The sequence below is a fragment of the Chiloscyllium plagiosum genome, chromosome 3 (assembly GCF_004010195.1).
Source record: "Chiloscyllium plagiosum isolate BGI_BamShark_2017 chromosome 3, ASM401019v2, whole genome shotgun sequence".
NCBI lineage: Eukaryota > Metazoa > Chordata > Chondrichthyes > Orectolobiformes > Hemiscylliidae > Chiloscyllium > Chiloscyllium plagiosum.
In genome coordinates, this window is record NC_057712.1 from 112585949 (window position 1) to 112608338 (window position 22390).

Here is a 22390-nt window from a genome sequence, read left to right on the forward strand (position 1 = left end):
GAGATGGTCCAGGTAAATTTGAGGTCAGGGTGGAATGTGTTGGTGAAGTTAATGAATTGCTCAACCTCCTCGCGGGAGGACAAGGTTGTGCCAATGCAGTCATCAATGTAGCGGAGAAAGAGGTGGGGAGTGGTGCTGGTGTAACTACGGAAGATGGACTGTTCTACGTAGCCAACAAAGAGACAGGCATAGCTGGGGCCCATACGGGTGCCCATGGCTACCCCTTTGGTCTGGAGGAAGTGGAAGGATTCGAAGGAGAAGTTGTTAAGGGTGAGGACCAGTTCGGCCAGACGAATGCAAGTGTCGGTGGAAGGGTACTGTTGGGGACGTCGAGAGAGGAAAAACGAAGGACTTGGAGGCCCTGGTCATGGTGGATGGAAGTGTAGAGGGATTGGATATCCATGGTGAAGATGAGGCATTGGGGGCTGGGCAAACAGAAGTCTTGGAGGAAGTGGAGGGTGTGGGTGGTGTCTCGAACGTATGTGGGGAGTTCCTGGACTCGGGGGGATAGGACAATGTGGAGGTAGGTAGAAATGAGTTCAGTGGGGCAGGAGCATGCTGAGACAATGGGTCAGCAAGGGTGGTCAGGCTTGTGGATCTTGGGAAGGAGGTAGACCTGGGCAGTGCAGGGTTCCCGGACTATGAGGTTGGAAGATGTGGGTGGGAGATCTCCTGAGGTGATGAGGTTCTGTACGGACTGGGAGATGATGGTTTGCTGATGACGGATGGGGTCATGGTCGAGGAGGCGGTAGGGAGAGGAGTCCTCGAGTTGGCGTTTGGCTTTAGCGGTGTAGAGGTCAGTGCGCCAGACTACAACTGCACGCCTTTTATCTGCTGGCTTGATGGTGAGGTTGGGATTGGAGCAGAGGGATTGGAGGGCTGCTCGTTGTGAGGGTGAGAGGTTGGAGTGGGGGAGGGGGGTAGACAGGTTGAGGCGGTTAATGTCCCGGCGGCAGTTGGAAATGAGGAGGTCGAGGGCAGGTAATAGGCCAGTGCGGGGTGTCCAGGTGGATGCAGTGTGTGGAGGAGGGCGAAGGGGTCCTCGGAAAGTGGGCGGGAGTTCTGATTGTGAAAGTAAGCTAGGAGGCGGAGGCGACAGAAGAAGTGTTCGACGTCACGGCATGTATTAAATTCATTGATGCGTGGGCGGAGGGGGATGAAGGTGAGTCCTTTGCCAGAATGCAGGTGAGTGGCGTTGGTGGGGGCAGAAGAGGTGGCAAACATGGCAGTGGGGGAGGGGTGCGGAAGTCACTGAGTATGTGACATCAGTGATGATGTGAGGGGCGGAAGTGATGTCACGTGTGCTGCGTGAGGAATTGTGAGGGGCGGAAGTGGCTGTGGAAGCGGCCATGATGGGGGCAAAAGTCTACGTGGATAAAAAATTAGTTTGGGGCAGAAAATAGTGGGCAGAATTTACTCAAAGCCTTTGGTGCTGGCAAAATGGTGGGAAATCCAAGAGTATCATGTGGGAGGCTGCACATCTGACTCCTGATGGCAAGAAAGATAGCTGCATTTAGTATGAGGTAAGAAAGTCCTGATGTTGGAATTCTGTTCACTGGTGGCAGTTTGGCTTACTTACAGGCTATTTCAAATCAATGATCCCCAAACATACCAAGAATTAATGGTCAGGCGTTTATTGGGCAAGAACAGGCCTTCTGCGCCCTTAGAAAGTGACACAGCAAATCCTTTACTTACGAAGGGAGTCCTTGGATCACTGGCACACAGTACCCAATGAAGGACCCAGCATCGGGAAGGATGGGATGGTGAGGGTGTGGGGCTTGGAGGGCACTGACAGCCACAGCCTTGTTCTTCTGCCACCCTCACTGCAAAAGCCCTCCCTGCAAGCCAATCCTGCCCAATCCCTCAGTGCAGATGGTTGTGGGTACTATTCACTGGCAGCTCTCAGGGACCAAATTTCCATCCCAGGCTCAAAGATGTTTTTGCCTATTGCTTCTGTGCCAGTTAACAAAGATCTGACTGCACTAATCCCATTTTCCAGCTTTCGGATCATACCCCTGGAAGCTATGGTAATGCAAGTGAATATCAAAATCCTGCTTAAATCCTTCAAGAGTTTATAACTCAGCTACCCTTTCAGGCAGTGAGTTCCAGACCCTGCCACCATTTTGGTGAAAACATTTCTCCTCATCTCTGTTCTTAGCCTTCCGCCTCTTACTTTAAATTTTTGCCCTCTACTTACTGACCCTTCTACCAATGGAAAAAATACCTTCTATCTACCCTTTTTTTTCCCCTCTCATAATCTTATACATCTCCACCATATTCCCTCTCAACCTTCACTGCTCAAACTTTCCCATAGCAAAGACCTTCCAGCCCAGGCAACAAGCTGGTAAGTCTCCTCTGATCTATTTCTAAGGTGCAATCATATTCTTTCTATAATGTGGTGACCAGAAGTACACATTACTTTTGTTGTGGTTTAGGCAGTGTATTATACAATTTCAATATAACCTCCTGGCTTTATTATTCTATGCCTGACTAATAAAGGCAAGTATTTCATATTGTTTTTAAGCACTTTATGTACCTGCCTGCTACCTTCAGGAACCTATGGATATGCATACCAAAGTCCTTTTGATTATCAGTACTTTCTAGGGTCCTACCATATCAAATGCACTATCATCATTAATGCTTCTGGTTATCTCCTCAAAAAATTCCTTAAAAAAGGGGCAGCATGGTGGCTCATAGTTCTGCCAAAGTGTTCAGGGATGTGTAGGTTAGGTGTATTAGTTTGGGGTAAATGTAGAGCAGTAGGGGAATGGGTCTGGGCAGGTTACTCTTCGGGATATGTGTAAACTTTTTTAAAAGAAGGGGTGGCACGGTGGCTCAGTGGTTAGCACTGCTGCCTCACAGTACCAGGGACCCAGGTTCAATTCCAGCCTTGGGCGACTGTGTGGAGTTTGCTCATTCTCCCCGTTTCCGCATGGGTTTTCTCCAGGTGCTCTGGTTTCCTCCCACAATCCAAAGATGTGCAGGTCTGGCGAATTGGCCAGGCTAAATTGCCCATAGTGCTAGGTACATTAGTCAGAGGAAAATGGGTCTGGGTGGGTTACTCTTTGGAGGGTCAGTGTGGACTTGTTGGGCTGAAGAGCCTGTTTCCACACTGTCGGTAAACTAATCAAAATTTGTGCTGACTATCCCTGATTAATCATAGTCTCTTCAAATGTAGGTATATGCCCCTCACAAATCTCTTTAACTTCCCCATCACAGAGGTTAGATTGACTAGTCTCTAATTTCCTGGTTTAACCCTTCCTCCTTATTTTAATAACATGATATTTTAGCAGTCATCCAGTCTTCTGGCACTTCACATGAGGCTAACAGGATTTGAAAATTACTGTGAGGACCCATGAATTCTCCTCCCTTGCTTCTCTCAACAGCCTGGGATACATCTCAGCCAGGCCTGTGGACTTATCCATTTCTTAGGCCGCTAAACATTTTTGTACCTCCTCTCTATGAATGTTAATTTCTTCTAATATTTTACAGTCCTCAGCCCTGATGTCTCCACCCATCTATTTCAATGTGAAGATTGACTAAAACATTTATTCAGTGCAGGCCGGATGCTGTCCATTAGTTGCTTTCTTATCTGTTGCATCAGGCCTACCATGGAAAGGCAATGTGGAGCTCCTGCAGGTTTTCTAAACAAGGGGCAAGACCTGCATCATTGGGACTGAACTCTGCTGAGTGAGTCATGGTAAGTAGATATCTTTCAGACTGGAGGAAGGCAGACAGTGGTGCTCCTCAAGGGTCAGTGCTTGGAACACTTTTCATTATGTCGTGTATGTATAATCTTGAAATTTTACTTATATTTCCAAAGTCCGACAGACTTACATTAGACAGGCAAGGAAAATCTAATCCCATTTGCTAATAATACAAAGACTAGAAAACCCAAAATAATGGTTTTGGGAAGAGATACGATGGGAATGTGGAAAATGACATTTTGTGCAGCGAGTAATAATATCCCAGACCCTGATGCTCATGAAGGTGGTGGAAGCAGAGGCTTTGAATAATTTCTTAAGGAAATTGGATAAGCACCTGAGGAAAATAAAGTTACAGGGCTATGGGATAGACTTCTTGTGGAACAGTGTCAGTGTTCCTATCTCTTAAATGAGGAGAATTCAGGTTCATAATCCTACTTATTCCAGAAGTGTCGCCTAGTTATAGGAAAGATATTATTAAGCTAGAGAAGGTTCAGAAGAGATTTACCCAGATGTTGCTGGGTATGGAAAGTTTGAATTATAAAGACAGGCTGGATAGGCTTTTCACTGGAGCGTAGGAAGTTGATGAGTGACCTTATAGAAGTTTATAAAATCAGGAATGGTATAGATAGGGTTAATGATAGGTGTCTTTCCCTTAGGATGGGGGATTTTAAGACAAGGTGGCACATTTTTAAGGTGGGAGGAGAGAGCTTTACAAAAGATATGAGGGGCAAATCTTTTACACAAAGGATGATCCACATGTAATGAACGTCCTGAGGATGTTGAGTATGTGGGCACAATTAAAACGTTTAAAAGACATTTGGATATCTACATAAATCAGAAAAAATGGAGGGATATGGGCAGGTGGGAGTAGTTTAGTTTGAGATTATGTTTAGCATGGACTGGTTGTACTGTGGCGTATGTTTCCATGCTGTATGACTGTACAGGTCTATGACATATCTGAACACATTGATTTAAAAAACAGTTGGGATAGAATAGTGGAATTTGACTGACTGAACTGCTATGCATAAACATCATAAACAGAATTGCCTCATTCAGTGCTTTATTAAGTCTGATTCTGTTCTATACTGATTTGGAGAAAGTTTCTATGGAAAAGATCATGCTAAATCTACAGTTAGCTATTTGGCAGTACAGAACTTGAACATTGCTGAAAAAGAGACATACTTGGTTGAAGCCTTTCGTCTTACATTCAACAGAATGATTTGCAAGAATTCTAATGTTAGGGGGAAACTAGCATTTTTAAAGTATAAGAGAAGAGTGTTGATTGGTAAGCACATCTGATTGGTAAAGATGTTGCCAGTTAATGATGATTAGATTAGTGTGGTGCTGGAAAAGCACAGCAGGTCAGGCAGCATCTGAGGAGCAGGAGAATCGACGTTTCGGGCAAAAGCCCTTCATCAGGAATAGGTGTCAGTTAACAACTGTCAGGTTTTGTTTAAATTTTAAACACAGAAAATTGACTATGATTGATTAAGGCATTTCCCTGAGAAATTAAGTAGTCAGTGGCTGTCACCTATATTGTGTTGAAACAAATAGTGAGCTTGTAATGTTCCTTTTGTCTACAAAGAACAAGACCCTATGTAGTATGATATGGTATATCCAGGAATGCCTAACTGATCATCCTAAATTGGTTGTCAGTGTAATTCTTTCTGCATTCAGGAATATCCAGCAAATGTTGTCCAATTGTGTTATTACACCTAATGTTGAACACTGCGAGCATAGGATGGTTGGGTGCAGTTTGTATATTGCTTGTTGCAAATAGTTGAAGGGATATACCATCTGGTTCAATCCACCAGTCTTTGGGATGTACAGCCTACAAACGTGGCATCGCATCATCACTGAAATTCACACAGATTACTTATTTGTGTAGTTACTTCATAGTAGCAGCATTGAGTAGCTAGCTTTACCTGTTGCTCAAACGTTTGAGATATTTTACCCTTTCAGGGTAATTAGATGTACACTTTGCACTTTTCTGGGCCTGAATTGATCTGTTCATGAATTTGTATGATATACAACAAGAAATAATTTGATCAGGACTGCCATTAACCCACAGGATGGAATTGATGAAGGCCTATTACCCTATTTCAGCACTACCCTTGTACAAATGATTTGGCCCGATTTGTGAGGTTGCCAATAAAGCCAATTTTATAATCCAAAGACTAGCAGATTGTATCAAGCAGCATATCAGTTGTTAAGGGACAAGGGAAAAAGCAACTGACACTTTGAAATGAAGCAAGGAATATGGAGACGCAGATCATCCATTATCTGACTGACTGGTAGAATTGGTTCAAGGGGTAGGATGACCTCCCTCCCTGTTCATATGCAATGGGAAAAGGGTGAAAATCTCAACATTCTGAGGACAACAGAAGAGAAAACTGCAGAGAAAATGGCCAGTGATAGAACATTATAGAGTCATTTGCTCCTGCATCTGCAGACTCTCTGTTAGTCTCATGGCTGCTACTACTAAATACTGTATATGTCAAAGGAGGAACAAGAAGTTAATTGAGGCAGAAAAATAGAGTATGAGAATAACCTTGAAAGAAACATCAAAGTAAACTGTAAGAGCTCCTACAAATATGTAAAAGGAAAAAATAGTCAATGCATACAAAGGTAGTCCTCTTACAATCTGAAATGAGAGAATGGATAAGGCAAAACAAGGAACTAGCAAAGCAATTAAACAACTACTTTACTTCTGTCTTCACAGAAGAAGATACAAAAACTTCCCAGAAATATTAAGATAGCAAGCATTTATTGTGAAGAAGAATTTGACAGAGATTAGTATTATTAAAATAAATCAACGATGGAGAAATTAATGGGACTAAAGGCTAAAAAATCCAGGTAATAACGGTGGTAGCCATGGAACTAGCAGATAAGTTGGCTGTCACCTTCCAAAATTTTGTAGGTACTGGAACAGTCCCAATAAATTGGAAGGTGACAAATGTTAACCCATCATTTAAAAATATTAGGGTGTGGGGAGAGAAGGGGAGAAAACTGGGAATTACAGTCTAACATTGCAGTAGCATAGTGGCTGAGTGGTTAGCACTGCTGCTTTACAATGCTAGGGACCTGGGTTCGATTCCAACCTCAGGCGACTGTCTGTGTGGAGTTCCCTCTGGGTGCTCCAGTTTCCTCCCACGATCCAAAGGTGTGCAGGTTAGGTGAATTGGCCATGCTAAATTGCCCATAGTGTTCAGGGATGTATAGGTTAAGTGCATTAGTTAGAGGTAAATGTAGAGTTAAAGATAGAGGAATGGGTCTGGTGGGGCTATTCTTCAGCAGGTCACCGTGACTTGTTGAGCCAAATAGCCTGTTTTTACATTTAGGGATTCAATTTGGTTCTATCAGTAGTTGGAAACTGCTGGAGCCTTTTATGAACTATGTGATAACAGGACACTTGGAAAATACCAACAGGATTATGCAAAGTCAACATGAATTTATGAAAGGGAAATCATGATTGACTATTCTATGAGAGATTTTTGAGGATGTAACAAGCAAAATAATGAAGGTGAAGCAATGGACATGATATATTTGAAAGTTCAGATAGCCTCTAATATAATCCCACATCAGAGTTTCGTATGTAAAATCAAAGCACGTGGGACGAATGGTACTGTACTGATATATTTGAGAATTAGTTAGCAGACTGGAAAGAGACAGTAGGTATAAATGCGTCATTTTCAGAGTGGAAGGCAAACAGGTGGGGCTACAACTATTCACAATATATCAATGACTTGGATAAGGGAATTAAATGCAACACCTTCAAGTTTGCTGATGACATGAAACTAGCTTAGATTGTGAATGGCGAAGAGCATGAAAAAAAGGCTTAGGGTGATTTAGATAAATTGAGAATTGAAAATGTACAGTAGATGCAGTATAATGTGGCTAAGTGTGAAGTTGTCACTTCATTACGTGATCTCTGGATTAACAATTCTGCAATAATACTACTAGACCATCTCGTCCCAATTGCACTATTCCACTTACCTCAACAACATCCCAGAGGCCAAAACTACTCAAAAGTTTATAAGAATTTGCCAATATCTTGCGAACCAGTCTTATGTTCACTGGGAAACATTTTTCAAACAGGCTATCACGATTTATCACAAGTGGTTCCACTTTCTGATTCAGCTTGTAGCGGACAATGTGAGGTTTGCGTTTTCCATCTATTACAATGCATGGTATTAAACTCTCTCTGAGTTGGTCCTGTGAACATTAAGAAAACAGCAATATCAAAAGGAGATGGGCTATTTACATATATGTATAGCAGAGAACTGAGAAGTTCTGAACAAATATTTGATCAATAATTCTCCAACTTCAATATAATTTAAAGTTTGACAATAAAACAAATTACATGCTTAGTCACTATGACCTTGGTTCTAGAATATTGCTGAAGAAAACAGCAGTTGTCAAACTTTTCATCTTGCATTCATCAGGACAAATTTCAAGAATACCAAATCTCGAAGAGACTAACAATTTATACCACCTTTGAAGAGGATGCTGATTGGTTGACGAGTGGGGATATCACATGGCTTTCCAGTTGTTTCAGTATGAGGTTATGTAAAATTGGATGGTGCCCAGTCCACTGTCTTCCCACTCAATATCAACTCACCCCATAATATGGTTCCTGTTAAAGAGCCAAATACAACTCTCACAAGAATCTTCTAGCCATTATTATTTCTCATCTCTATTTTCACCTAAACTCAGGACATCCCTTTCTGTTGTGCTAATATTATCATTAACTAACCGAGACATCATCACCACCACTCACACCTCCCCAAACCCCATCACCACCTTTTCTTACCTTCCTTTCCTTCCTAAATATCCTGTACCCTTTAAGAATCAGGTACCCTTTAAGAATGACATACCCAAGCTATGTCATTCACAGCTATGTCTCTGTAATGGTTACTGGATTATACTTATTTATTTCCATTTGTGCTCTCAGTTCATCTGTTTTGTTTTGAATGCTGTGTGCATTCAGATACAGGACCTTCAGTTTATCCTTTCATATTTTTTGTAAATTCTAATCTTCTCTGTCGGTTTAACTCTTAGATGTGCCTTCCCTATCCTTTCCTGTCATAGTCTGTTTCCATTATAATATCTTTCTCTGGCCAAGACTCTATACTTTGACTGACCACATCTTCCCAAATTGATGCCTTGCCACTACTATTTAGTTTAAAATATGTGGCTGGCAGGAACACAAGTCACTTCACGGTACAGGTATAGATCAAGACAGATTCCACTTTTCCCAGTAGTGCAGCCAATGCCCTATAAATTGAAATCCAATTTTCTCACACCAGTCTATGGACCACGCATTCATCCCTCTAATCTGATTTGTCCTATGCCAATTTGCATTTGCCTCTAGTAATAATACTGGGATTATGACCTTTGAGATTCTGCTTCTTTATTTGACTTGTTATTCTTCATAGACTATGCATTGCCTTCTTCTTTGGCTGACCAATGTCACCTATTGTATTCATTGCTGCCTTCTCCCCAGCTCCCCCACCGCCCCCCCCACCCCCTCATTTATCTCTCCACCCTTAAGGCTCCCTGCCTCTATTTCTGATGAAGGGCTTTTGCCCGAAACGTCGATTTTCCTGCTCCTCGGATGCTGCCTGACCTGCTGTGCTTTTCCAGCACCACTCTAATCTAAATAATGTCATTGGTACCTAAATATACCATGATGATTGGATAATAGCTTTCTCAATGCAATTCTTCTCCAGCTGTGAGCAGCTGTCCTGAAAGGTGGTATTGGGCAGGCAATATAACTATCTAGACTCACTTCTTGCTGCAGAGAATGGTGTTAATATCCTCATTATGCTGCCCCCTAATATCACATCATGAATTTTTGCTCCAAACTTGAATGACATCCTGTATCATGGTCAGTTAGTTCATCAACCTTTTCAGCCCTCACTCTCACCAGACATGCTGAAAGAATTTCAAAAGTGTTCGACAATTGGAGCATTCTGTCTATTGTATCTGTAATGGAATTCCAAATGACCTTGCCATCCTTTCTTTATAATTACCCTTATTTAAGTTCATATAGTTATTTCCGACCTAGTTTCTCACTCAAAATGAATGCTAAATTCTACTATATTACAGCCACTATTTCCCATACATTTCAATCATAGAAGCACAGAAGTCTTGTAGTGCTTAAGGAGGCTGTTTTCCCAAAACGCCTGCACTCTTTAAAGCCTTGATTTTATTTAAGCAATGTCAGTTTGCCTGTAGATCAGGTTATAATTCTAAAATTACCATCTTGGAAGATCTTTTCTTTTAAATTAGTTCTTAACTGTTCAAAATATTTCAGCAGAAACCCCTTTATTGTATTATCAATGTTTCTGAATCTATTCTCTCTCACTCCAGGTTCTTCTCCATCCCAGAACCAGGCAGCCAAGACAACCTTTGGGACTCAAGGTCATAGCTGCAGAATAGACTAACATTTCCCCCTAATTACACTATACCCTATCACGACTACATTCTTATTATATTCCCACTTGAATGGCTCCTTGTGCTATGGTGCTGTAGTCAGTTCACTTTCCTACCTCCAATCTATGCTCTCATTGAGACACAGCTTGCAAGAATCTCATAATTGTTGGACAATTGCAGGGGCAGAACTTCCTCGAAAGCTTCCTCTTGGGTCTTATATTTGCCTCACCTACAATGCAGACCCTCCTGTGTTTGATCACACCAAAGTGCTCACACACCTTGAAGTCTAGCAGCTCCCACATACCACAGTAACAACACATCTTCGACCACTCTATTAGTTCAGGACACAATCATAATTGTAATCAGAATCCTGCCATAGTTAGAACACACTAACACCATTAAAAAATGAAAACACGTCAAAATAACAATAGATGCCAAAGATTTCCAATTTTTTTCTTTTAAGTAGATAAAACAAATAAGTAAGATTAACATAATTTTAAATTAAATCATCCCAAAGGACTTCACAGCTAATGAATTAGCTTCAGATTTGTGGTCATTGCCAGTTTACAAACAAATGTGGTGGACAACTTATGTCCAGCAAGATTCCACAAGTAAATATGAGATAATGATTAAATTATCTGTCTTTGCTGATTGCTAAAAAGAGGCACAAAGCTGAAGGATTTCATCTTGCACTTCTCAGGATTGGGGCCCAAGAAACCAAACTTTGAAAGTGATCATTTACATACGAGAATCATGAGAAGAGGGTACTGATTGGTTGGACCATGGTTGGCATGGAGATGCAGCAGGAAATGTTCACAGTCAATCTTAGTTAGTTCATTAATTTGAGGCTATGCTTTATTGGTCAGGACATTGTCATGGAGAATGCAGCAGGAATTGGCTGTATCCAAACCCTTCCCTGTGCAATGCATGGATAATTTTGTTTAATTACAATCATCCAATGGTGAACGTTGAACACAGATTATTAGGTAAAAATTGGATCATCAGAATAAAGATTGGAAATACAAAGTCATTGTATTTATGTACCCGAAGTATCTCTATTCTGTCATGATCTGCCTCATATTTTTCTCCAATTTCAGTTTTCATTCGTTCAATAGCATCCTCCTCTTCTTCATCCTCTTCATCTTCCTCTTCCTCCCCCACGCTAAACTCATCTGCTAATATTTCCTCAATGTTTTCCTCATCTTCTTCGTCAGTAGCTTCACTTTCATTTGAGGCTTGTTCAAATGTATACGCCTGCAAAATCAGTACATAAATAATAGTTTAGACAAAAATGTAAAGTATGTCTTAGAATTAAACACTTTCAAATTTATATGATTAAACAAGATCCCGTTGTGCAGTAGTAAGCCAGAGGCTCCAGGTTCAAGACTCATTCAGAACTTGATCGCAAAGAAAAGTATGTTCCTAATATGGTGAAATAGGTTCAGCATCACCCTGTAAATACTCTAATGCAGGCAGTAAGAGCAGGAGAGATTCCTGGAAAGAAAATTGAAGCCTCCAACATGACAATTCATAGCTCTGTTACATAACTCTCCCTCAGGTTAAACCACCATTGGTTCTCTCTCTCTCTCTTTCTAATGAGAGAACAGCCCTATGGTCTGGTAAGATTATGGCAACTTGACATAGCACTTACAGGTGTATTCACAGCAACTTGGCTCAGTTGGGTGGTACATACCAGCCTGGTGCCAACAGCACAAGGTTTAATGTCTGTTTCAACTGGGGCAGAGCCAGGAACCTGCTTCCTTACCCTACCCATGAGTTTAAAGCTGACCTGCCTTCTGGCAGACAACTAAAGAAGATGAATAAACAAATAAAAGATGCTGGAAATATGAAACAAAAACAGAAATCACAGCATCTGCAGAGAGAAACAAAGTTAATCTTTTGATTCTGATGACTTATCTTCAGAAGAGGATTCATTTCTGACTTGAAATGTTAACTTGAGAGCGAATGGTGACAGCAGCCTCATTAACATCAGGAGATTGGAACATAATTTTACCTCATTTTCTTTCTTTTTTTCAGCTCGCTCTGCCAAAAGTTCCTGCCTTCTTTTTTCAATTTTTTCATCCTAAAATGCAGATCAATAACAATTGGCTGATGTCACATAAATTTCAAATACAAAGTTTAGTCAGATTTTTAAAACAACATTTTAAGGATAATTTTAAATCTGATCTCACATTTTAAAGTTTCTACAAGAACAACACTCAAATCCAAATATATTTCAATAAATTTAGATGACACTGTTGCAAGGATTGCATATTTTTATTCATTTGTTCAGTAAAAAAAATTATAAAGTAATGCCAAACATATCAGAGAAGATTTAACTTTGATTACAAAGTGAGAACATACTGTTCGTGAATTGCTTTTCACTTCTTTGGGATGGATGCTTTACAATTAATGTATTGCTTGAAGGCCAAAATGACCATGATTTTTGTACACAGCAACATCCCAAAATAGCAAATTAGACAGGTGATCCTAAGAAATATGAATGTTCAGTGGAAATGGGAGGAGGAAAATCAGGATTGAAATTTGTGAAGAAAGGCAGATTTAACAATGTGAGTGAAGAAATGGGGATTTGAAACAAGAGAGGACATCTAGGAACTAAGTATCAAGAGATGGGAACACAGGTGGAAAAAGACTGAGTGCTTGAGGAGAATTGGAGATTGAACAAGGGAAGAGCACCTAGTCTTCCAAGTATCAGTGAGATTGGAAATGAATATGAGTGCAATTTATAAATCAAATAGAGAGCTCTTCTGGAACTTGACATCTCTGGGGCATGTCCAGTTTTCAAAACAGGGATGGAACAGAGAACCACTGTCAAATGAAAAGCTCATTGCAAGTTTGTTCACAGGGGCTGGGGAGGGCATGGATGGGATTTTCAATTGTGAATTTGGCAAAATTGAGTGACATGTGCATGAAACAATGCATGAAAGCAATGACCATAAGACTGGACTACAGCACAAAAATGAGCCCAGTGACAGGGAGACAGCAATAAACAAAGTGGAAACTCTATGCAGCTGAATTGCTTCCATTAGTTCCATGCTGCTAGGGGTTTGGAGCTCAGAGAAGCCTTGGGAGTCATTGGTGACCCTTTGCTGTGAAGGTCTGAGGAAGGGTCACTGGACCTGAAATATTAGCTTTGATTTCCTCTCCACAGTTGCTGCCAGACCTGCTGTTGTTCCAGCAATTTCTGTTTTTGTTACTGATTTCCAACATCTGCAGTTCTCTCAGTTTTTATTATATTCCTTGATATGAAAAATGTTTTTTTCAGTTACTACACCTTTTCTGGAGAGGGAAAATTTATTCCTGAGGTGATAGATTGGGTGTAATGTCATTGGATTGAATGACAGAGGTCCAGGCTAAACTTTGGGGTCATGTAAAATGCAGCATTATTTGGATGAAAGTCAGTCAGACAGAGAAAAACAAAATCTTGAATTTGAAAAACAAAGAGCATAAGAAATGCAAATGTGAAGGCTTGAACCTCTTCTTTAAGAGAAAGCACTTAGTAAGAGATGTAAGAGGAGAGGCAGAAAGGTTTCTTCCATTTGTAGGTTAGACCAGGACGAGAGGACATAATCCCAGAATAAACAGTTGCTTACTTAAGACAGAGATGAGGAGGAATTTCTTCTCCGAGAGGATTACAAATCTGTGGAATTCTTTACCGCAGAGGGCCATAGAGACTGGGTGGTTAAATATATTCATGATTTAGATAGACAGGATTTTATTGGTAAAGGAATGAAGGATTTGGGGAAAAGGCAGGGAAGTGGAGTTAAGGATTATGAGATCAGCCACAATTTCATTGAATGGCAAAGCAAATGCAATTGGCTGATTGAACTACTTTTGCTCCTATATCTTCTGGTCTTCAATAAAAAAAATCAAAAAGAATGAACTGTTTAAAGAAATGCTGAGATTGTATGGTGAAAGAAAAGCTCATAGTTAAATTTGAAGAGTAGAGTTCCACTTCCAGTTTTGATGGTAATAAGAAACCTTTGTTTAGTGCCTAAATTCACTGAGGACTGAATTGAGAGATGTTTAATGTCATTTCACAAAGTGGCTACTAAGCTCAGGTGACCAAAGCAGACATGGACTCTTGTTTTGCAGAGCATTTTGGTAGGAAAAGCGATGGATGTTTTTTCCAATTTTTTCAGTAAAATGTTTCATTAAAATTCTGCAGTACTGAATGCTTATAGACTTGCTTGTCAATTATCAATTAATATTTCAGACTTTAAAGAGAATACTAAATGAAATATTTGCAAAATTGGTATGGAGGAAGAAATGTGTTACTGGTAGGTTCAAGCTTTGAAGCTTGAAATGTATTTTGAGAACATGAGAGAGCTACTAATGATGGAAAAACAGCATCATAGCAGCCTTAGATCATACTTGGAACACTGCAAGGTTTCTATGATAAGGGAAGCAACAGATCTGATAGATGGGTATGATATATCACTTAGGCAGATGGGGGCAGTAGATTACCACTTGCAACTCCACAGGGAAACTGTAGGAAAAGAAAAGATTGTGTCTTCGGGGGAAGAGAGAAGCTGTTTCAGTCAATAGAGACGATTATATTAAAGGATAAAGAAACCGGTGTGCCTTTATCACTAAGATAGGGCATGTAAACATTAAATGAATAGTGGCTTAAGGAGTTTTTGGAAAAGATCCCATCTCTAAAGAAAATGAGTGTTAAAACAGCAAACTGATAGAACTGTTCCCTCAAAATCTATTAAAATGGTGAAAAGGGTTTAAGACAGTCAAGGGATTTCTTTCTAGGTTTTAGTCAAAGTGTTTCAGGTTGTGGGAGGCTACAGACATTTTATTGCTAATGGAAATTACTAAACAGTAATATTCTTTATTCATTCATGAGAAGTAGGTGTTGCTGGCTAGGTCAGAATTTATTGCCCACCAAAAAAAAAGTAATAAATTAGAATTTTGAAAGACATGAGAGCAGTTCAGTCATTGATAATGGCTCTTAATTATTTTTTTTCCCCAGATGGCTTCATGAACAACAAAATATTAACATGGGGCATACAGAGAATTTATGGAGCTGTCCATTGCATTGTGTTGATTTACAAAGTGACTTAGTAAATGGAGCTTTTATTATGAGAATTAGTTCACCTGTGGAAATGGTAGATTTGATATTTGGTAATAATTTGGCAGGCACAAAAGGTAAGATCGATTGTAGCAGTTGCCCAAAAGTACTGTGACCAAACTCAAGAAGCTTACCATTGATGCAGAGGCAGGTGGAACTACTTGAAAAGGCAAATATGAACATATTAAGATTGACTATGAGCAGCGGCAAAACAAGCAGTTCAGGACCAAGCAAAGTGTGAGGAACTTTCTACATTACAATACAAATGGAGGAATAAGATTAGAGTAAAGAACAAACTTTCACATACAAAACATGTGTTAGACAATAAGAGACAAGAACCTGTGACAGCTTTGGTCACAGGAAGTACCACACTTGAATGAAGATTTGAAATGTCAAAACATTTGGATGAAATTGTGGAGAAAGAGTCAGCAGGGAGAATAAGAAGATTGTGGCACATCACTTAACAAAACTGAAAGACGATGAGTAAAGAGAGCAAAATGGCCTTGGTGCAGGTTTTATCCAAGCCCAAGATGGTGGCACAGTAGGAGACTCCAGCGGAGCTCGTCTGCTCCATGTGTTCCTTTCCTTTTTTTTCTCCTCTCTTGTACTTTTTTTTCTCTTCTTTCTCCTTTTCTGCCAGCGGGCAGGACCAGCCCAGATCAGAATGGGAATGGCAGCCAGTGGCTCAGATCTGAGTAGGAATGGCAGCCAGAGACCCAGAATGGAGCAGGGATTACGGCCAGTGGCCCAGGGTGTGGAGACAGCGATCTGCGGCCCAGCCGCTGGCAGGCCCAGAATGGTAAGCAGCTTAGAGCAGAGCTAAGGCAGACAGCGGTCCAGACTGGGGGCTGCCAGTGACCCGAAGTGGGGATTGCCTGCTGCCCAGAGCAGAGCAGGGGGCAGCCAGTGGCCCAAAGCAGACTGGGAATGGCCAATAGGCCTGGAGCAAAGATGGCTACTGGTTAAGAACTGGTGGAACTCAGTCAGACCACATGGAAGCCGTTATACAAAGACTGTATTCAGTGTGGATTAATTAATGAAATGACAATCTGTCTTAAAGAAAATGATTGAGGAAGACAATATTGAAGCTGCTTCCTTTAAAAAAACTTGAAGTACTAACCAAACACATTTTTCCATCAAGAGAGAAGAGCAAAAGAAAACCAATGTACCTCTGCACTAAAGTAAGGAAATCTATTAGCAAGTCATTTGTATCACATATTATGACAATGTTGTAGCTTTAAGAGGTTATTTTGTCCTTTTTTTTGAAGATAGTTTTAGACAGAGATGATTGAGCAGTCTAGTAGGAACAATATACTAAACAGCTTGTGAAGCCTTTGTTTTTTTTAAAGTTGGAACAATAAAAGCAGCCTGTATAGGTGGTCAAATTCCCACAGAACCAGAATCTTTAGCTTAGCTTTCAGCAGTTGCTGTTGGGGTCTTGAAGTGGAAGCTAATTTTACCTCTCTCAGTTACAGCCAAAAGTTGGAGGTTCTCTACCTGCTACGATAGTTGGATATGAGACAATCTGTTAAGTTTTTCAATGAGAGTTGTTGTTCCAATTCCTTCTTTATTTTGTTATATGTTTTAACTATAGAGTTTGAATAAAGTGTGTTTTACTTTAATTTTGGTTTGAACAATTGCATTGCATCTGTAACACAACACCTTACATTTAAAAATAAGAAAACGTTAGGATCTCGGCTATCTTATAATATTTTGAGGGAGTTTGAATCTAGTCCATAACACTCTGCATGGTGGTTCAGTGGTTAACACTGCTGCCTCAGTGCTAGGGATCTGGGTTCAATTCCAGCCTTGGGCAACTGTCTCTGTAGACTTTGCATGTTCTCCCTGTTTTATATGTTGGTTTCCTCTGGGTGCTCTGGATTTCCCCCTCAGTCCAAAGATCTGCAGGCTGGGTGGAATGGCCATATTGAAATTGTCCATATTGTTTAGGGATGTGTATGCTAGGTAGATTAACATGGTAAATGTGGAGTTATGGGATGTGGTAGGGTATGGGTAGCAGATGCTCAGAGGGTAGGTATGCACTCGATAGGCTTAAAAGAATCCTTCCATACTGTAGGAGTTCTATGGTTCTATACTTGACCAATCTCCCCCCTATTGATATACTGGTGCAGATTACTGTTTGAAGGTTCTGCAGAAAATGTTAAAAAATGTACAAAATAGGAATATAAGCTGGCCAAGTTATTTCTAAAGAAAACTTTAATGTACTTTAAGTACATTATGACCAATAAAAGATGTAGGTTCTGTCCAGTGTTTTATGAAAGAGTAAAGGAAAAATATAGACTGTGATAATGCTATTATGCTTAACTCCTACTATCCTTCTCTCATGCATTAATTTTGTTTGATGAAGCTCTTACAACGCTGTAAATGCAACATGTGTAATTGTGAAGAAATGAAAATGTTGAATGTATGCATAAGCTATTTATTAGATATTTAAAGTGATAATATCTTGAAGTCCATTGGAATTTTTTTTCATTTATTTATGAGATGTGAGCATTGCTGGCTGATCAGTATTTATTGCCAGTCCCTAGTTGCCCTTGAGGAGGTGGTGGTGGGCTGTCTTGAACCGCTACAAACCATGTGCTGTAGATTGACTCACAATGCCATTAGCAAGGGAACTCCAGGATTCTGACCCAGTGACAGTGAAGGAATGGATAATATGTTTCCAAATCAGGATGTTGGAGGGGAACTTGAAGTTGGTGGTGTCCTTGCTCTACATGGTAATGGTGCTGGGTTTGAAAGGTGAATTTCTGCAGTGCTTCTTGCAGATAGTAGCACTGTTGTGTGTTGAGTGTCAGTTGTTGAGGGACTGGATGTTTATGGATAAGGTGTCAGTCAAGCTGGCTGCTTTGTCCTGAATGATCTCAAGCTTCTTGAGTGATGTTGAAACTGTGTGTCCTCCATCTATCACATTCCTGACTTCTGCCTTGTAGATGATGGACAGACTTTCGGGAATCAGGAGGTGAGTTATATGCCACAGTACTCCTAGCCTCTCACCTGCTCTTGAAGCCATTGTGCTTATTGTAGCCAGAGTCCAGTTGAGTTTCTGGTGAATAGTAACCCCCATGATGTTGATATTGGGTGATTCAGTGATGGTCACACCATTGAATGTCAAGGGATGGTGGTTAGATTGTGTCTTCTTGGAGATGGTGATTGCCTGATATTTGTGTGCCATGAATGTTAGTTACCATTTGTCAGCCCAAGCCTGGATATTGTCCAGATTTCATAGAACATAGAACAGTACAGCACAGAACAGGCCCTTCAGCCCACGATGTTGTGCCGACCATTGATCCTCATGTAAGGTAAACCTAATGTACAAACCCTCAAATTTCTGTGACCATATGCATGTAGAGCAGTCTCTTAAATATCCCCAATGACCTTGCTTCCACAACTGCTGCTGGCAACGCATTCCATGCTCTCACAACTCTCTGCGTAAAGAACCCGCCTCTGACATCCCCTCTATACTTTCCGCCAAACAGCATAAAACTATGACACCTCGTGTTAACAATTTCTGCCCTGGGAAAAAGTCTCTGGCTATCAACTCTATCTATGCCTCTCAATATCTTGTACACCTCAATTAGGACCCCTCTCTTCCTTCTTTTTTCCAATGAAAAAAGTCCGAGCTCAGTCAACCTCTCTTCGTAAGATAAGCCCTCCATTCCAGGCAGCATCCTGGTAAACCTTCTCTGAACCCTCTCCAAAGCATCCACATCTGTCTTATAATAGGGCGACCAGAACTGGACACAGTATTCCAAGTGCGGTCTAACCAAAGTTTTATAGAGCTGCAACAAGATCTCACGGCTCTTAAACTCAATCCCCCTGTTAATGAAAGCCAAAACACCATATGCTTTCTTAACAACCCTGTCCACTTGGGTGGCAATTTTAAGGGATCTACGTACCTGTACACCAAGATCCCGCTGTTTCTCCACACTGACAGGAATCCTGTCTTTAATCTTGTACTCAACTTTCAAGTTCAACCTTCCAAAATGCATCACTTCGCATTTATCCAGGTTGAACTCCATCTGCCACCTCTCAGCCCATCTCTGCATCCTGTCAATGTCACGCTGCAGCCTACAACAGTCCTCTATACTGTCAACGACACCTCCGACCTTTGTGTCGTCTGCAAACTTGCTAACCCATCCTTCAATTTCCTCATCCAAGTCATTAATAAAAATTAAAAAGAGTAGACGCCCAAGAACAGAACCCTGCGGAACACCACTCACCACTGACCTCCAGGCAGAATACTTTCCTTCCACTACCACTCTTCTGTCTTCTGTCAACCAGCCAATTCTGTATCCAGACAGCTAAATTTCCCTGTATCCCATTCCTCCTGACCTTCTGAACGAACCTACCATGGGGAACCTTATCAAATGCCTTGCTGAAATCCATATACACCACATCCACCGCTCGACCCTCATCAACTTGTCTAGTAACATCTTCAAAGAACTCAATAAGATTGTGAGGCATGACCTGCCCCTCACAAAGCCGTGCTGACTGCATATAATCAAGCCATGCTCTTCCAGATGGTCATAAATCCTAAGCCTCAGAATCTTTTCTAACACCTTGCAGACGACAGACGTGAGACTGACTGGTCTGTAATTGCCGGGGATTTCCCTCTTTCCTTTCTTGAAGAGAGGAATTACATTTGCCTCCCTCCAGTCCTCACGTACGACTCCGGTGGAGAGCGAGGATGCAAAGATCTTCGCAAGCGGCGAAGCAATCACATTTCTCGCTTCCCAAAGCAGCCAAGGACAAATCTGGTCTAGCCCTGGCGACTTGTCAATCTTAATGTTTGTCAAAATTTTCAGCACATCAGCTTCCTCAATCTCTATCCATTCCAGCATGCTTACCTGCTCCTCAATGGTTTCATTCACTACAAGATCCTTTTCTTTAGTAAATACAAAAGCAAAAAACTCATTTAGGGCTTCCCCTACCTCCTCAGACTCTATACACAAATTCCCTATGTTATTCCTGATCGGCCCTACTCTTTCTTTGATCATTCTCTTATTCCTCACATATGCGTAAAATGCCTTTGGATTCTCCCTAATCCTTCCTGCCAAGCCTTTTTCGTGCCCCCTCCTGGCTCTCCTCACACCATTTTTGAGCTCCTTCATCGACTGCCTGTAATCCTCTAGAGCTGAGCAAGACCCTTGCTTCCTCCACCTTACATAAGCTGCCTTCTTTCTTTTGACGAGAAGCTCCTCTGCTCTCGTCATCCAAGGTTCCTTTATCTTACCCCTTCTTGCCTGTCTCAGAGGAACACATTTATGCATTACTCGCAACAACTGTTCCTTAAACAATCTCCATATGTCTATAGTGCCCTTTCCATGGAACAATTGCTCCCAGTCCATGCTTCCCAACTCATGTCTGATAGCATCATAGTTTCCTTTTCCCCAATTAAATATCCTCCCATTGTGCCTGCTTCTTTCCTTCTCCATAACTATGTAGAATGTGAGGCAGTTGTGGTCACTATCACCAAAATGCTCTCCCACCGCAAGATCTGACGCCTGCCCCGGCTCGTTGCCGAGCACCAAATCCAAAATGGCCTCTCCCCTCGTCGGCCTGTCAACGTACTGAGTTAGGAAACCCTCCTGAACACACCTTACAAAAACAGCTCCTTCCAAACCATCTGCTCGAAGGAGGTTCCAATCAGTATTGGGAAAGTTAAAGTCACCCATTACAACAACCCTACTACATTCACACTTTTCTAAAATCTGCCGACCTATTCTTTCTTCAATCTCCCTGCTGCTATTGGGGGGCCTGTAGTAAACCTCTAATGAGGTGACTGCTCCCTTTCGTTACTTTTGAATTTGAAATGCTTCAGTATCTAAGAAGCAAATGGTGCTGAACACTCTGCAATTATCAGTGAACATCCCTAACTCTGATCTTATGATAGAGGGAAGGTCATTGATGAATTAGCTGAAGAAACTATGAAGTTATTGTCAAGAAACCTTGGCTGGGGTGAAGCTTTCTTTCTCAAAAGGAGTTAAATGTGAGGAAATCTAAGCTCTAGACAGCACTGTCCACCTGGCATGTTTTCAATTGGTGGGGCACTTAAAATAGGGCAAGTACACCACACAACACATTCCCTCCTACTCGCAAACTCACTCCAATAACAGGTAGGATGGGCAGGCTCTGAAATTGGCAGTCTGCCCATATGCAAATCATAATTATTGTTCCATTGAGCTTTTCAAATTATCCTATACTGCCCACACCAAAATACAGGACAACATATTTTGAAAAGGACAGCAAGAAAGAGATCCTACCTTCAAGAGATGATCTTTATTTATTGGGGGCACCCTGAATATTACAACATCCCCTTCCTTCCTACCTAACTTTTGTGTCAGGAGGACAAACGGTGATTATCTCAACTGGATGGATTGCTGAGAAATTCATTTGATTAACTTTGGTTGTGTCTGCCATTTAATATGCCATTTGTATGTTTGATCACAGTTTGCCTGTTAATTCATGATTACTTAATTTGTATGAAGTACAATATGAATACTAAACAAGGTGATGAAGACTGAGGTTACACATGATCGAATCATGAAGGAATGCAGAAATAAGGCTTTTTAACTGAGGATTTTTGTAATGTGTGATGCTTCTCATAGTAATTGAGGTAAATACTAGAACAGTTTTAAAAGCTGACATGATATGTACTTGAAAAGAATGTATTTAAGATTGAATGGTGGGCTGGAAGGGTCATAGGAAAGTGTACTAATATTAGGGCTACATGACCTCATATTCTGTTATTTTTCATTACCTATGACACTTCTACTTAATTGAGTTAGACGGCAGAGAGTTAATTACAAATGTTTAAGTTGAACTGAGTATAAAAAATGTGCTTTGCGGGAAACAGCATGTGCACAGTTGCTCAGTTTAGTTTAAAGCAGTCTCTCCAGGCAAAGTTTGACTTATGAAATCGAGCTCTGATCGGCTCTGACTAGGCTTCTGATTTAGAGTCATGGTCCTACAGCATAGAGACAGTGCCTTTGGCCCAAACTGGTCCATGCCGACTAAAATAACCACACACACTCACCTTATTTCCCTGCACTTGGCCCATATCCTTCTAAATCTTTCTTATACATGTATTTGTCCAAATACCCTTTAAATGTTGTGAATGTGT

At 41.0% G+C, this 22390-nt stretch overlaps 1 protein-coding gene across 1 annotated transcript in view; it reads right to left on the reverse strand.

Annotated features, from left to right (window-relative positions):
* ak9 (adenylate kinase 9) overlaps positions 1–22390 on the reverse strand; it is a 269716-nt gene that overhangs the window by 42961 nt on the left and 204365 nt on the right. The window contains exons 27-29 of the mRNA XM_043675331.1: positions 12160–12228; positions 11190–11399; positions 7704–7922 (exon numbers count right to left, since the gene is read on the reverse strand). Of these exons, the coding sequence (XP_043531266.1) occupies positions 7704–7922; positions 11190–11399; positions 12160–12228 (498 nt within the window). The remainder of the gene's footprint in view (positions 1–7703; positions 7923–11189; positions 11400–12159; positions 12229–22390) is intronic.